At 41.5% G+C, this 16816-nt stretch overlaps 1 protein-coding gene and 1 pseudogene across 2 annotated transcripts in view; one reads left to right on the top strand and one right to left on the bottom strand.

The window, feature by feature from the left end:
• Positions 1-16816, bottom strand: part of MME (membrane metalloendopeptidase) — a 135399-nt gene that overhangs the window by 16237 nt on the left and 102346 nt on the right. For both annotated transcript variants that reach the window (XM_036754638.1, XM_036754639.1), the window contains exon 17: positions 15393-15451. In XM_036754638.1, the coding sequence (XP_036610533.1) occupies positions 15393-15451 (59 nt within the window). The remainder of the gene's footprint in view (positions 1-15392; positions 15452-16816) is intronic.
• LOC118846284 lies at positions 5215-5971 on the top strand (annotated as a pseudogene).

Genomic DNA, 16816 nt, shown 5'->3' with positions numbered 1-16816 from the left:
GTCTAACCCAAAAGAATCCAAGCTTCTTGAGGGCAGGGACTGTTCCATTTTGATTTTGTATCCCCATGCCCAGAGAGGTGCCTGGTAAATTACAGGCACTTCATCAAAGCTTTCTGGTGGATTTATTTCCTTTATCCCCCTCTCCCAGTAGCTGAATTTCCTTTTGTTTCAGTTCAGTATATCATTCAATAAAAATTCATTAAGTGCCTACTACGTGCCAGGCACTGTGCTAAATGCTGGCGATACAAAAAGAGGCCATCCAATAAACTTTTAGTAACTCTCCCCTCAGTAGAGAACTCAAACTTAAGCCCTGGGGGAGATAGGAAGCTTAGATGAGACCCAGTGTCTGGCCTCGTCAAATTTCTATCTGTTATGATTATGTCACACTGACTCTTTTTTTTTTCCTTTTTTGCCCCATCTGTAATTTTTATCAGGGTAGGAAGCTTCAGGTAAGGAATTTCCTCTGGCACTGCAGCTCAATTAAGGCATTGAGAGATTAACTGACTTGCCCAGAGTCACATAGCCAGTACCTTATGGCAGAGGCACGGTCTTTATGATTCCAAGGCTTGCTCTCTATCCACTAGACACCAGGCTTTCTCAACACATACATAATAAACAACTAGAATTCAAAATTAATACCTGACAAGTGTATAAGAGAGAGACAAGCAAAGTGCTATGTGCGTTCGAAGAGGGAGGTTGGGAGAAAGGTCATTACTGACTGATTTGGAGATCACTGAAGATTTCCTGGAGGAGGTGACATTGAAGTTGACTTTTCAGGATGCATATGAATTCAAAAGAGGGTTGGGGGAAGATATGACAAACACAGTGAGCAGCATGAGGAATGGTATGTGAGGGGGCAGGAAAGGGATGGTAAGTATGGTAGATAGCCTCATTTGGATGGAGCCTAGTATGGAGGGGAACAGAACAAAATAAGATGGCTAGGGCCAGAGTGAGGAGTCCCAGACACTTACTGCCACAACTCCCTGCTAGAGGGTTCCTTTCTTTACCCTTATTCCTCTACTGCTTGCCTGACCCCTGTCACTGATAGGGTCAACACCCCTATTTTGGATTCAGTTTAGACTTTGGCTAAAGGTACACCATGTTCCATCTAGAGGACTTTTTCTCTTGGAGTGATCAGATTTCGCTGCTGCTTTATGAATTAGGCCCTCGTATGACCATGGAGAACAGACTCCCAGCCTTTGCCTGATCTCATGAGTTTGCCCCGGTATCCCTCATTTGGCCTGTCTTGCTAGCACCATGCATTTAGCTGTGATAGCATCATCTTGTGTCTGGTGCTGTGCTTGCATGCATATTCCTGTACGCATATGATAAAACTAGTACAGAGCCTGGTCATTAGATATTGGGGAGTGGAAGTCAATAATAAATGCTGAGTAACTACCATATGCAAAACGCTTAGTCTTCAGGTTGAATCTTATTGGTGGGAGGATGTCAGGGGCTATTGGAGTCCAATGGAGCAGGGGAATTTAATCTTTCTTGGGTCATGGACCCCTTTGGCAGTCAGGCACAGCCTAGGGACCCTTTATCAGAACGACTTTTAAGTGTATAAAATAAATGCATGGGAAAACAATCATATTCAAATAGTTATCAAAATACATGTAAAAAAAAAACAAAACTAAGTTCATGGATCACCAGTTAAGTACCTCTGTGATTAGAGTTATATGACTTTACAGTAATTTTGAAGAAATAAGACTAAGAATCACATGGTAAGCAGAAATTATAAATGAGATACAGCATTGACATGCATGCAGAGATTAGATTGTAAAGTCAAACTTGATAAGAAAATCTAAATTATACATGACAAAAGCCTATTTGCAGACTAGCGCTAAAAACAGCTTATGTTTATTTAGCAATCCTCCTGGGAATTCTGTTACTTTCCTTTTTATAGATGGCAAAACTGAGGTTCAGAGATGAATGACAATAGCTCATTTTACAATGCTCTAAAATTGTCTAAGTGTTTTACATTCATTATCTCAGATCAATGAGATTACAATTGGACATTAATTGAGAGCAAAGTCCACTGATCCTCAGAACAACCCTGTTGTTATTCTTCCCATTTCACACATGAGAAAACTGAGGCTCAGAAATGGTTAAAATGACTTACCAAAGAGTGTCTGATGTTGCATTTGGACTCAGATCTTACTGACTTGACCCCAGCACTCTCTCTAGCTGAAGAGACTTACCTAACGTTTTGTGGTTGTTCAGTAGTTTCAGTCTGACTTTTCATGACCCCATTTTGGGTTTTCTTGGCCAAAAAACTGGAGTGGTTTGTCATTTCCTTAACAGCCCTTTTTATAGATGAGGAAACTGGGGTAAACAGCCCAGGGTTGAGTGTCTAAGGTTGGATTTGAACTAAGGTCTTCTGGACTCCAAGACCAACCTAGTTGCCCCTTCTATGTCTAGTAAATGGCAGAATATGGCCCCAATTCCATGTTTTAACCACAAATGCAATGTTAATTTCGACATTTCCCTGACATCTTCTTTCCAGCTACCTTGTGTCTTGACCAGAAACCTGGTCCTAGGTATTTTTAATCCTTTCAATTCAAGAAATCCTGCCCTGGGGCCCCTAGGCACTTGTTGGTGAGTACCACACATGTGGCCCCCCATATTAGGCTCCTCTAGTCATCCTTTACTTGACTCCCCAGTCATTGTTCCCCTCTACTCCTTCCCCTCTTCTCACCTTCGAGTTCTGGAGCCTTAACCAAGTCAATCCAATTCACTGTTACTAGGAAGAGTATCATTATTCTCCCTTGTGGTTTCATTGACCATCCCTGTAACTTTCTAGACCAAAGCAGCCCTCCCTGGCTACCACTCCTTTATATATATTGTCTTCCCCCTTAAATGTAAATGCCTCAATGATAAGGACTACCATTGCTTTTGTTTTTGTATCCCCAAATGCTTAACACTGTGCCCTGCTCAATAAATGATTTTTCATCCATCCATCCATCCATCCATCCATTCATCTACTTCACAATATTATTGTCACTCACATGATTTTCTTAACTTTTCTTCTCCCCTTAAACAATGCCAATGATGTGACCATGGCCCCACTTTGAGGTACTTAAGCCTTAATAAATTTAGATCTCAATATTTCAAGAACCCACAATTTTTCATCTATGTAGGTTTTCCCTCCACACACGCAGACCTCAGCCTTCTATGCTGTAGTAGAACAGTCTTCAAGAGCTGCTGTCTTTCCGAATGTGGTCAGGCTGGTGATGAGCCTCTTCATCCTTCTGCTATTCCTTACATGAAAGACCTGGTCCCTGAGCAGACCCATCTTTGCAGCCTTTTCCAATATGGAAACTCCTGATTCTATTATTGACTTTGAAAGCTCAGAATCATCTCCGTGGCACTATGAGAAGGAGGATCTGAGGATTGGACCCTTTGCTAAATCTACTCTTAACTTTTGTAAAAATTCTTTGAAGGTAATTGTTTTTTTTTAAAGTATACGATTTTGAGTTTTTTATTAAGCATTATTTTTGATGATATTGCCTAACCCTAATTTTTGAAACACTGCTATTACACTAATCTCTCAAGAGGCCTCATAAGCATATTCTGGTTTGGATTCTCCCGTCTTTGGAGGCTGGCTTTTTGATCCTTTCCAAGCAGAACTGCATAAGAATGTAAACTTGAAAAGAGATTGTTTGTACAGGTTATCTCCGGGTCCTAGCGCTGTTCTTGGGACATAATAGGAGCTTCACAAATGCTTGTTGATTGATTAAGCAAGACTATGGGGATCCAAGAGTATGCAGCTGCATTTGCTTGCTTTTGTTCTTTGCAGGAAAAAAAATGTTCTCAGAGTTGTTTCCTACAACCTCAACATTTTAACACAGGAGACAATACATTTTACTTGTAATAAAAATAGTCTTGCTCCATTATCTCTTAGAATCAGAAATAACAAAAACAAACATTTCAAATTCCTCTTCGGATATCTACATATGCTGCTCAGGAACCATAACATTTCCAAGTGGGAAAGCACTTTATAAACCTCAAAGCTATATATAAATGTGAGTTATTATTATGGCTCTTATGTAAGTGTGAGTGATGGTGATTATTATCTTAGTAAACAGAGAAATCAATACAGAAACCCTGCCTTCTCTTTCTGCTCTGCTGCTGTTAGCTGGAAATTCAGTGTGAAAGGCCCCATAAGATTTACTGTGTGCTTGTAGGGAAATCGATTCACGTTTGTGTTCTCTATATATATCCCCACCCAGAAAGTACTGAGCACACTACCTTTAACGGGGAGACTGGATTGAAACTTTTTTACGAAGTCAAATGATTATTGAAAGACACACAAAGTCAAGTGTTAGTAACAAGGATAGATAAAACAATGTCATGGCTAAAATCCAAAGGGAATGGTACTGGATGATGTCGTCTAATTTTCTATTCACAAGATTATCTAGAAGCCTACCGTTATCTGGGTTATTGGGATCAGCTTCATAGGAGGTAGACTTCACACATTGGCTGGCCTTGCTAGAAAACTCATTCAAATGGGAACCGTGCTTGTACATAATGAGATAAGCTGCCATGAAAGGGTGTCTCAGGGAAATGAAGTGGATCATTCCATATCAAATTCAACAAAGGTTACTGCTGATAACAAACAGACTGATTATTATTTGAATGGTTTGCTGTAAGTAAAGGTGTGTATTGGTTCTAAGTTCCTATTTTGTCAGGATCTGCTATGGTATGATGCTAAAGGTCATGAGCGTGGTAGATGAGGAGAGCAGTCACCTCAGCAATATTAAGTGGTACATGCAAGGCATCGTGTTGGGCAGAAATTAAATAGAAGCTGAAATCAGGCTGGACCTGATCAGTTGTTCCTTTTTTTTAAACTGGAACAATATAGGAATCAGAAAATCATAGAGTCAGAATGAACCTTAGAAGCCATCTAGCTTAGTTATGGGGTAGCAAACAAGGACCCTGGATTGGGAATTTGAGTCCTGGCTTCACCGTTCACTCTCTGTATGACCTGCAGTCTCAATTTCTTTGTTTGTAAAATGAAGAGATAGGTAGACCTCTAAGGTTCCTGCCATTTTAAAAGCTCTATTAATTTAGAATCCTAGAATCTTGGCATTACAAGATACCCTAGAAATCAACTAACATAGTGTTTCCTAAATCCTGGCTATTATTTCTTAAGATCCATGAAAAATTTTAACAGTCTGTGGTTTTTTAAAATTTAACAAAGGGGCCACGAAGATGGCGTCTGGCAGCGGGACTAAAAACCTGGATTTCCGCTGAAAGTGGGACAAAGACGAATATGAGAAACTTGCAGAGAAGCGGCTTAATGAAGAAAGAGAGAAAAAAGATGGAAAACCAGTGCAGCCTGTCAAGCGGGAGCTCTTACGACACAGAGACTACAAGGTTGACTTGGAGTCCAAGCTGGGAAAGACCATTGTTATCACCAAGACCACCCCACAGTCTGAAATGGGAGGGTATTACTGCAATTCTGTGACTGTGTAGTGAAAGACTCCATCAACTTCTTGGATCACATCAATGGAAAGAAATATCAGCGGAATCTGGGCATGTCAATGCGAGTGGAGCGTTCCACCTTGGATCAGGTGAAGAAACGCTTTGAAGTGAACAAGAAGAAGATGGAGGAAAAACAAAAGGACTACGACTTTGAGGAGAGGATGAAAGAGCTCAGAGAGGAGGAAGAGAAGGCCAAAGCCTACAAGGAGAAACAGAAGGAGAAGAAGCAAAGGGCGGAGGAGGACTTGACATTTGAGGAGGATGATGAGATGGCAGCTGTTATGGGCTTCTCTGGCTTTGGCTCCACCAAAAAGAGCTACTGATTCCCTCCGAACTTGTCCTATTCCCAAGCCTGACTCTGTGGGATCACGGACATCCAAGGCATTTGGGGAAATTCTTCAAAGACCTGACACACGGAGGGAAGAAAGCAATGTATTTCTCTCCCTTCAGCCTGAGTGCGGCCAGGACCTGGAGAAGTTGGGTTCCAGCCATCTAATGTTCATATCTGATGGAGGTGCAGTTCATCTGTCCTAACTTCCTAATAAAAAAGAAACCTCCCACTCGTCAGCTGCTTCCCCCCGAAGCTCTTCCTGCATCCATCCTTCTCTCTTCCCTTCTCCCTCCTACAATGATTGTCATAAAGTTACTGCTTTTGTTCTCTTCAAGCCCTTGCCTTCTCTACCCTACCTCACCTTACACCTCCAGTGTTCTGGCTGTTTACTCCTAATGTTCTGTGGCCATGTGTGTGCACATATAGTGTTCTGCCAGGTACTTGTATGTATGTGTGTGTGCATGAAGAATTCCTGTAGAGGGCTGGAGCCTGAGCCATAAGGCCACAGCTGCTCTCATTCCTGACGTCTTGGGCTGCAGGTGCCTCCTGTGGCTTGTTTTAGAGCATGTAATGGGGAATTAAATGGATAAGTGTTAAAAAAAAATTTAACAAAGGTCCTTATTTCTTAAAATATAGAATTTTTTAAAATGACTTCTCCATGCTCCTCAGGTCACTCCTCCTGCTGATGTCTAGAGCTGGAAAAAGATATTTTGCCATCCATAATTAGGTGTGGGGAACCTCAAACTCAGAAGACTTTATAGCTGAAGTGGGCCTTAGAGATCTCAGATGAGTAAAGATTTACAGATGAGTAAACTGAGGCTCATAGCGAGAGGTGACTTGTTCTGGGTTAGAGTTAGTAAGTGGTAGAATTAGGGACTTCAAACTAAGTCACAAGATTTAGGGCTGGAAGGGTCCTCAGAGGCTGGCATGAGGATCTCACTTTACGAGTGAGGAAACGGAGGCCCAGAGAGATGAAAACCTTTTTCCAAGGATGGCTTCTCACATAGCCACCATCTTTGTTCAGTCTCTTAACACCTCTTATCTGGACTACTACAATAGCCTCCAAAAACTGCTCTGTCACATGTTTCTCCCCACTTGAACTGAATTATACCACACTAACAAAGGGATTTTCCTAAAGCACATTAATGACATCAATTCTCTGCCCAGGTGGTGCTCCCTATTGCTTCGAGAATTACATTTCCATTCTCTCTCTGTCTCTGTCTCCCTCTCTCCATGTCTTTCTCTCTCTGTCTCTCTCTCTCCATCTATCCTCTTTTTGGCATTTGAAGCTCTTCACAATCTGGTCCTAACTTACCTTCTTATTACATATTATTCTTTTTTGTACTCTAAGGCCTAGCTAAAGTGGCCTCCTAAGTGTTCCTCACAGACATCCCTCCACTTTGCACATTTGTGCTTTTGTGCTGGCTGGCTCTTCATGCATGGAACGCACTCTATCCAAACCTCTGTTTTTAAACATTCCTGCTTTCCTTCAAAATTCAGCTCGAAGGCTATCTCCTCCTGCATACAGCTTCCCCTGGGTGCAGTAATCTCCTGCCCTCATCCAACATGCCAGTGCTTCTCTCTCCAAAACTGTCTTTGTAATTTTTTGTGTGTTTCTGTATATATTACATCCATATAGACACCTATCACACCTTATATACACACACATATCAAGATAGATACATACCTAGACAGACATGTATGTGTGCACACATAGACACATATGTTCTACCTCTGACACACAAAATGGCTAAGCAACTTAACCCTTTCTTTTCCCTAGAAAAGGCTCTAAGATGAAACGTTCTAGAGAAGGGTTACAAATGAGAACAAGGTGATGGCTGTGATGAGACCCTCAGCTGTGGAAGATACCTTAAGAGCTTACCAGCCCCAGGCAGGCCCTGAATGCTGGCACAGCCCCATGGCAAAGGCTCAGCCTTGCTAAGTTAGCATCACCAATGGGCTCTTTTTAAACATCCAAATAATATGTGGCCCATTTATTAAGCGAAGGCAAGCTCCGTCTCCCACACTCTGCACTCTGGTTAAAATCCACTCATTACATAAACTGTTCTTATGAAATGTTCTATCAAGGCTGATCATTAACTACCAAAGTCCCTGCTGCTTTAATTATACCCTGATACGCCACAGTTCAGGCACAAGCTAAGATTTCATGGTTCACATTAAACCCTAGTGATCAAGCTCAGCCTTACAAATGACGATTACCACGCTGCTTCTCTTGTGGCCAAAGCTCTGGAAGCCAATTCCTATTTTGCCTGGACGTTTTACAAGGTCCCTTTAGGGCCATCACTGTCACAACTGGGGTATCTTCAGGAGTCATCCCTTATCTGTGAGCTGCTTCTGTCAAAGCAATCTGGCAGACTAGAAAGAATGCTGGGCTTGGGTTCAAATGCAGACTCTGCTGACTATTTGTCACTGGGGTGAATCTCATAACCACTTTGGGGTCTGTTTTCCCATCCACAAAGAGAGATCTTTGATCATAGAAAGTTTAAAACTAGAAGGGAATTAGTGACTAAAACTTCGCTTTGAGACTTTCACCTCACTTTGAGACTCAGACACAAGTGACTCACTCAAAGTTGGTGTTATTCAGTTATGTCCATCTCTCTGTGACCCTATCTGGAGTTTTCTTGGCCAAGATGCTGGGGTGGTTTGCCATTTTCTTCTCCAGCTTATTTTACAGATGAGAAAACTGAGGCAAACAAGGTTAAGTGATTTGCCCTGGGTCACACAGCCAGTGTCTGAGGCCAGATTTGAACTCAGGAGGGTGAGTCTCCCTGATTCCAGGCCTGGAGCTCTGTGCACTGTGGCGCCACCCAGGTGCCTACAGTTATTCAGCTGTAGTAGAAGTGAGGTTCCTGAATCGAGGTCCAGGCATTCTGAACCATTACTACAATCCCACGTTGCCTGAACCATTCCTGGGTCAGAAGAATGGAAACTGTTATCTTTACCAAGGATATGTGTTAGATCAAAAGCACATGAATTTTTCTGGTACATAAGGAGGTGTTTGAAAAGCTCACGTAATTAAACTAAGGCACTAGACATTATTTCTATACAGTGACCTCCAAACAGTTAAAAAGTAAAACAAACCACACCTTCTTAGGCTCTGGCAGCAACAGAAAGTATGGTGCCATATGTGGTACGAGAAGCCTCGGGTTCAATTCTCAGCTTTGCCACTTACTGTCCATGGGGTCTTGGATAAATCACTTTACCCCTCTGAGACTCAGTTTCCCTCTTCTCCAAAAAAACAGAAAGGGTTGGTCTAAATAAACCCTAAGATCACTCCCACTTCTCATTCTCTTGTCCTATGATTCACTTCCTTTCTGGGATACAACTCCTCTGCATCCATACTTGCCATTAATCTGGCTACCTGACTTGAAACTTAAAAATAAAATTTCACGGTTACTTTGTTTTTATGCCACTTGAATTTCCAAATCTGTCCTTCCCACTTCTACTACCTAGAGAGCCATGTCCTGTAACAACAAAAAAAACAGTGAAGAATGGGGGGAAAAGCAGTTCAGCAAAATGAATAAACACACCAGAGGAACCGGGCAATACAGGCAATGTTCTACACACATACTCCCCCACCTCTGAAGGGAAAGAGGCACGTGCTTTCATCTTTTCTTTGAAACCAGGCCAGATGATGGAACTTTATTCATAGGGCTGACAATATTTAAAAAAATGGCCATTCCCACCAAAAACTGGCATCTCAAGTCCTTTTATAAAGAAAATTGGTGTATGGAAATATGTCAAGGGGGTGGGGCTATCAAAGCAAATATTTTCAATACAAATAGGTGACCCCACACCATACACACACACACACAATTTCTTGTTCATGTAAAGGCTTGTTGATGCCACATAACTAACTAGATTTTCCTTTTTTTAATCAATCTATCTTGAGTCTATTACCAAGAGTCATTACACAGAGTCAGTGATGAAGTCATTTTTAAGCATTTTGCATTGGCCATCCCGAATGTCTGGAATCCATTCCTTTTTTATCTCGGGCTCTCAGAGGCTTTAGCTTTCTTGACATCTGAGCTCAATCACCACCTCCCTCAAACACTGGCTTTTTCTTATCACCCAGCACACAGCTGCTCTCCCACCAAATTACCCTTGCATTTATTTTGTGTCTACTTAAATGTCAATGTCAATTAACAGACATTTATTAAGTATCCACTGTAAATTTGTGGTGGGAGCTGGAGACACAAAGACAAAGTTGGAAATAGTTCTGGCCCCCAGGGAGCTTCCAGTCTAGCCAGGGGAAATAGACGCTCAAATACAGGTATATAGAAAAGCTTTATTTCCTGGGATAGGATGTAAGCTCCTTTAGGGTGGGGACAGTATCTCTAGGGACTAGAATAGTGCCCGGCATATAGTTGGTGTTCAATTAATGCTTGTGGATAGACAGATAAACAATTTGAGGCAGTATGCACAAGATGCCTAAACTTGCTGACAATTTTTGTATTCAGTAACAGTCTAACTGTTAGGTTATCTTGATCGAATTTCTCCATCTTCAGTGAGAGGTACATGCAACAATATTCTTCTGTCTTTATCTCTCCCTTGGACCTAACACTTCTTTAGGCTGAACTGGCGCAACCCCGAGGCTGCTGTCAAGGAAAGTGACTGAAATTTCAGAAACCTTCTGTTATTTTTAGTCAAGACAAATCTCCACTTAAGATTTAAATGAAGCTTCCAAAAGAAGTAGAAAGAAAAATGTCAAAGACCTTCCCCTTGCATGACATTCTTTTCTCTAAACTGCTTTTCTGAGCAGTCAAGAATCTGAAAAGAACCTACGGTTCTATCTTTATCCTTCTTCATTTCCACTGGGGAAGATGGGCCTGACGTGGGTAAGAGAGGGTCTGCATGCATCTCTGCAAAGATCTTTGGAGGTGCTTCTGCTAATTCAGGGACTAATTCTTTGCTGTGTGGCTATTCGAGGCCCCTTTTATTGCTTCCTGATTTTGATCATTTCTCTTCTTATATAATGATCCAAGACAATACCAAAGGACTCACAATAAAAAATGCTATCCACCTCCAGAGAAAGAACTGATGGAATCTGAATGCAGTGTGAAGCAGACTATTTTTCACTTTATTCTTTTCTGAGTTTTTTTCCCCTTGGTCTGTGTTTTCTTTCATGACATGACCAATATGGAAATATATTTTGCATGACTACACATATATATTGCACTGTATCAAATTGCTTACTGTCTGGGGCGGGGCGGGGGAGGGAAGGGAGAAAATCTGAAGCTCAAAATTTAAAAAAAATATTAAAAATTGTTTTTACATGTAATTGGAAAAAAATTATGAGTTAAAAAAGGATAATTTCTCTACTTGTTTCTCCCCTTCCTAACAGTTCATGTAATTCATATTTAGAGAGGTCCTTAAAGCACTTTATATACATGTGATCATTTAATCTTTACAACTACAGGGCATCTTCCCAAAATTTGGAAAGTCAAACAAAACCCAACAAAACAAAGCAAAAAAAACAACCAAACACCTTTTTAGGTTCATTGAGTCATTGGTTACACATGTGACCCACATATTTTTCCTGAAGGGAATATAAGTAACTGAAAGGTTAGATGCTACTATTATCCCCATTTTACAGACAGGGAAGCTGATGCTTAGAAAGATACAGCTAGGGACTGTCTGAAATAGGAATGGAACCAGGTTTGTCCACTCACTCAAAAAGTATTTACTATTCATGACCCTGACTGACCTCTTGGTTGTTCCACAAGCAAGACCCTTCACCTCTCAGCTCCCAGCATTTCCTCTGGTTGTCCCTATGTCTGGAATGCTCTCCCTCCTCCACTATGCTCACTGACCTTCCTGGAGTCCCAATTAAAATTCCATCTTTTGCAGAAAGCCTTCCCTAATCCCTGTGAACTCCAGTGCTTTCCCTTTGTTCATGATTTCCTACTTGTCCTACGTAAACTTGCTTTGTGCATATTTGTTTGCATGTTTTCTCCCCTCTTAAATTCTAAGCAGGGACTGTCTTTTGCCTTTTTTTTATCCCCCATGCTTCGCACAGTGCCTGATGCATGGAGGTGCTTAATAAACATTGATTGAATATGGGTGCACATAGGCCAGATGCTGCACCAGTTGTTGGAGATACAAAACCAATAATGAAACAGTCCCTAAAGAAACAGCATAAACTAACAAATTTAAATGAATACAACCCTGCTCTGGACTATTGCTCTAGATGGAGGCCACTGCCCCTAGGTTCAAAGGTATCCTTGTCCATGCTCCTACAACCCTAGCACTTGTGAGCCTACCTTTAATAATCAGCTAGCAGATGCAATTAGTTCAATACAAAGGCACAGACTGAGAGGCTATTATAAGAACCATAGCTATCAATCATTCCTCCCCCATAAATCTGGGGTGCACTTTCCCATAAATAGATACAACATCTGTGGGAAGAGGGGCATAAACTAAGAGTACCCTGGTAGTAAGGCATACACATAAGGGACACGTGGTCAGGGTAATTCCTTCTTCTCCGACCTCTTATGTCCATTCCATGTCAGGCACAAGCCCAGGATGAGAAAGGAATTCCATTTAGACAGACATTGGCTCTAAAGAATGCACCTTTACACCGGACTCACACCAGAGATAATTTTGACCAGGGCTTGATACACTGGCCTGAAAGACTTCAAGGAATATTGCAAAGAAGGAACATTATAGTTCCACTGAACAGCCTCTGAAACCTAAAAATGAAATTTCAAGTGTCAAGTCTACTGCAATAAAACCTTCCAGTCAAGATTGTAGGCTTTTTCCTTAAGCTCAGGTGAACGTGACTTATGGCCTATTTATAGGTTCCTGACTTTTAGAGGTCATAATGATAACTTTTAGTTATTCAAGAAGAAACTGTCAGTTAATAGGGAGCTTTTCTTAATTATTGATAATTATATGGATGACCTTATTTCTGTTAGAAAGTAATGAGATTCAATAAAAATGAAATTTGAGAGATTATGAGATTTCAAGGGCAGCCTTTCAGTGAACATATCCTCATATCAGTCTCAATTCTCTGGTTTGGTTCCAGGAATGGGATGGTTCCAGGTATACAGAACTGATCTGCGGTGAGAAATTTGCCCCATTCTTGTCTAGACTAATCCTGATCCTGGTAAGACTGACCCTATTAGGAAGGCAGGAATCACACATTTATTAAGCACCTTCTAAGTGCTTGAAACTATTCTAAACATTTTACAAATATCTCATTTGATCCTCACAAGAACCCTAGGAGGGAGGTGGTATTATTATCCTCATTTTATGTTTGGGGAAATTGAGGCAAGTAGCCCAATGTCAAAGTTGCTAAGTGACTGAGGATGGGTTTGAACCCAGGTCTCCTGGCCTAGCACCCTGTTCACTTTGCATAACTAGGAGGCCTTTAGGAGACTGGTTCATTGGGTAGGAAGAGGGGGTAAGGGTGTCCAAGTCAAGCAATCCAATGCAGTAAGTATGTAAATGCCAACTATGTGTCAGGCATTGTTTTAGCTACTTGTGATTACAAAGATAAAACTTAAAATAGTCCCTGCCCATAAAGAAGGCACATTCTATTAGGGAAATAAGACATGAAAATAGGCAAGGATACTCTAATGGGGGCAGCTAGGTGAATGCAGGAGACAGAGTATTGGGCCTGGAGTCAGGAAATCTTCCTGAGTTCAAATCTGGCCTCAGACACTTACTAGCTGTGTGACCCTGGGCAAGTTACTTAACCATGTTTGCCTCAGTTTCCTCACCTGTAAAATGAGCTGGAGAACGAAGTGGCAAACTACTCCAGTATCTTTGCTAAGAAAACCCCAAGGGGGGTCATGATGAGTTGTACAAGTGAAAAATAATTGAAAACATGGAAGCCCCAAATGCATCTTTGCTCTCACTGCTATGTGTACTTTCTCCACTGATAAAGATAATACCAGACCCCCCTACTTTGTCCTATACAATCCTTGTCTATGCCTTCCCATACCATTGCTTGAAGTGCACCCCCACGCCAAATTTCTGTGATTTCTTGCATTCTTTTAGAATTTTGAAGATACCAATGGGCCACCAAAGCTGTTCTTATATATAACAGTTAAGTATCTTCATGACTCTGAGAAGGAAGAGAATATTAACAACAAGAGGCATGAGAAAAAGAGTTCTTAGACAAGGTGGCCTATAAACTAAAACTTGAAGAAACCCTTAGGAGTAGAGGCAAAGAGGGAATAGATGCATTCCAGGCTTGGGGGACATCCTGGGCAAACCAATGGGGGTGGGAGACTTTGGGAAATAGTCAACAGGCCGGTAGGGAGTGTATGAAGGGAACAATGGGAAATGATTCTACAGGTTGCTCATGAAGGACTTTAACTGTCCGGCTGAGGAGTTTCGATTTTGGCATTAGGGAGCCCCAGAGGTTCCCGATCAAGAAGTAAAGTGATTAGACTTGGGTTACTGGGAGATTTTTCAGCTACTGATTGTCTTGACAGGGTTAGGTCAAGCTCCTCAGATCTGCTCAGGTAGGAGACCCATACCTCTGGGCGATATTCATTCGCCAATTCATTCACTCATCAGATATGTAGTATTTGTCATTTGTATGATATTTTAAGTGACCTTATAACTCTCCCAATACCTTGAGAGTTTTCTGGAATAGTGATGATCTGGGATTGGTCCAACCCCACCAGCATAAACTCCTGGGTATCCACAGAGAGCCCAATGTGCTGCAATGGCAGTTAAGTTGGCTCCTGGGACTTGAAACCACTTTAAACCCCTTCAAGGGAGTTTGGAAACTCTTGTAAGCTAGTACTGAGATGGTCTTGAGAATAAATATGACTTGATGGATACAATGAGGAAAATATCCTAGCCAAGAGAAACTCAGAATTAAGGCCAATGATCTCAACTACCACCTGTAAGGACAAGAGCTGTTTAAAGCGATTTGCATTAATGTGTAGTACCACCCTGGAAAAGGAGAACATGTGATGCTGGATTTTGATTTGAAGGATATGGGTTCAAATTCTGGCTTTGGAACCTGACTAACCCAAGACAAGTCAGGTGACTTTCTGGGTCTAAAATCTCTTACTGGTAAAATTAAGGATTTGGCTGAGATCACCTCTAACAATCCCTTTTGGTTCTAAATTGATGACCCTATAATCCTATGAACATAGTTTTGCCATTGATAAACACCACAGTTTAGTGGTTAGAGAGCTCACCTTGGGGTCAGGAAGGCCTGGGGCCAGGAAGGTCTGGGTTCAAGTTTCTGCTCTTCCATGTACTGGCTGGCTGGGTTAATATCCCATTTAATTCCCAAAGACTCTATGATAAGGAGGTATGGTTGTATCCCAGGGAATTTCTCAGACTATAAGCTTCAGGAGACCCACTGATGTGCATCAGTAGAAACCACTCCCAATACTAGGTTAGTCCCAAGTCTAGCCCTCCCTAAACAGCAAAGTTAAGCTGAGAAAACACTGAATAGCATTCATGTTCAAGAAACAAAATCAGTGTTTCTGTTTTGAACTGTTTGTGGATAGAGTAGGAAGGGCATGGGAGAAAGTCACAGACAGTTAAGCAACCATCTGGTAAGTCAAAGAAAGAGCCTTACCGATCTGGTTTCTGCCGGAAGAATAAAATGCATTGACCACTGCTGCCCCACTTATCCACCTGTGTAAAAAGAGAAAAAATTTGTTGCAAACACTCAATAGAGACAGACAAGATGTAGACATGCATGCACATATATGCATACATATGTATGCAAAAACACACATGTATATCCACGCAATTAAAGCTTAAAACTTCCCTAAGACTTTGGGGACACACTGTGTATCTCTCTCCCACCCCACCTCCCTGCCATGACTTTATTCCTGTGGAAAACTACTGGAAAGGAAACTCCCTTAATGGAGAAAGCAACTGTGCTACTTATGCCTGGGGCCAAAATAGTTTAAAGTGCTTTGCTCAGGGGTCTTGACAGGTGCAACTAGAATTTAGGCTCTCCTGATTCTGAATTAACTTTCTGTCCCCTCTGCCAAGCTAGCTCAACAGAATAGCGCTCTCCCAAACTTTTAGCTTTACTTTCAGCATGTGAAATATGATCAGGAAGGGGAAAGCTTTCAGATGAACCCCCTCATTGCACTTTCTTGGAAAAGATCTGTCTCTTACAAGGGCTTATAATATGGCACTATTTACTGTGCCTCATAACAGTGTATATTGCCTTGTCATAGGCCTTTTCTTTTTTGATTTGGTGCTGCCATTTTTCATGTTGCTGGTTAACCACCAAGAGTCTCCACTAGATGACACAGTACTCTAGCACCTGGCATGATGGGTAACCACCAAGAGTCTCCATTAGATGACACAGTACTCTAGCGCCTGGCATGATGGGTAACCACCAAAAAGTCTTCATTAGATGACACAGTACTCTAGCGCCCGGCATGATGGGTAACCACCAAAGAGTCTTCACCAGATGACACAGTACTGAAGTGACTCAGATGATAGGTTCCAGGTGCCTTATGCTCTGGATCCAAAGGATTGACACATTTTTTCTTTTTATTAAAAATAACAAGTTTCATTGATTCCTTTTAATACCACAATAATTTCTAGGTATACTGTTCCCCGCTCCTACCCCACAACTGAACCTTCCCTTGTAACAAAGGAGAATAGTTAATCAAAAACAAATAATGAAAAGACCTCTGACAATGCTTGCAACATTCTTTACTCAAAGTCATATGATAGAAGGATTGTAGATCTAGGGATGAAGAAACTGACCTTGCTTCTCTTCCAGGTGGATGGAAATAGTTTTCATTATCTATTCCTAAGTCTAGTGTAAGAATACAGTCCCTTAGGAGGTGACATGTTAGATGTTTTTATGAAAGAGAAAATTCAACAAAAAGCCAGGTTTTCTCAGGGTAGGAGGGCAGCTACAGGCTATCCAAATAAATGTCTGCAAAGGATGGCAACTCCTCTCCTCCCCCACCCCCAATCTAATCACTTGGTCCTGTTAAGCATGAGAAAGGAAAAGGAATTCTTCACCTA

Source organism: Trichosurus vulpecula, chromosome 4 (assembly GCF_011100635.1).
Source record: "Trichosurus vulpecula isolate mTriVul1 chromosome 4, mTriVul1.pri, whole genome shotgun sequence".
NCBI lineage: Eukaryota > Metazoa > Chordata > Mammalia > Diprotodontia > Phalangeridae > Trichosurus > Trichosurus vulpecula.
Note: the sequence above shows the minus strand (reverse complement) of the source record. Positions and strands in the feature narration are given on the sequence as shown.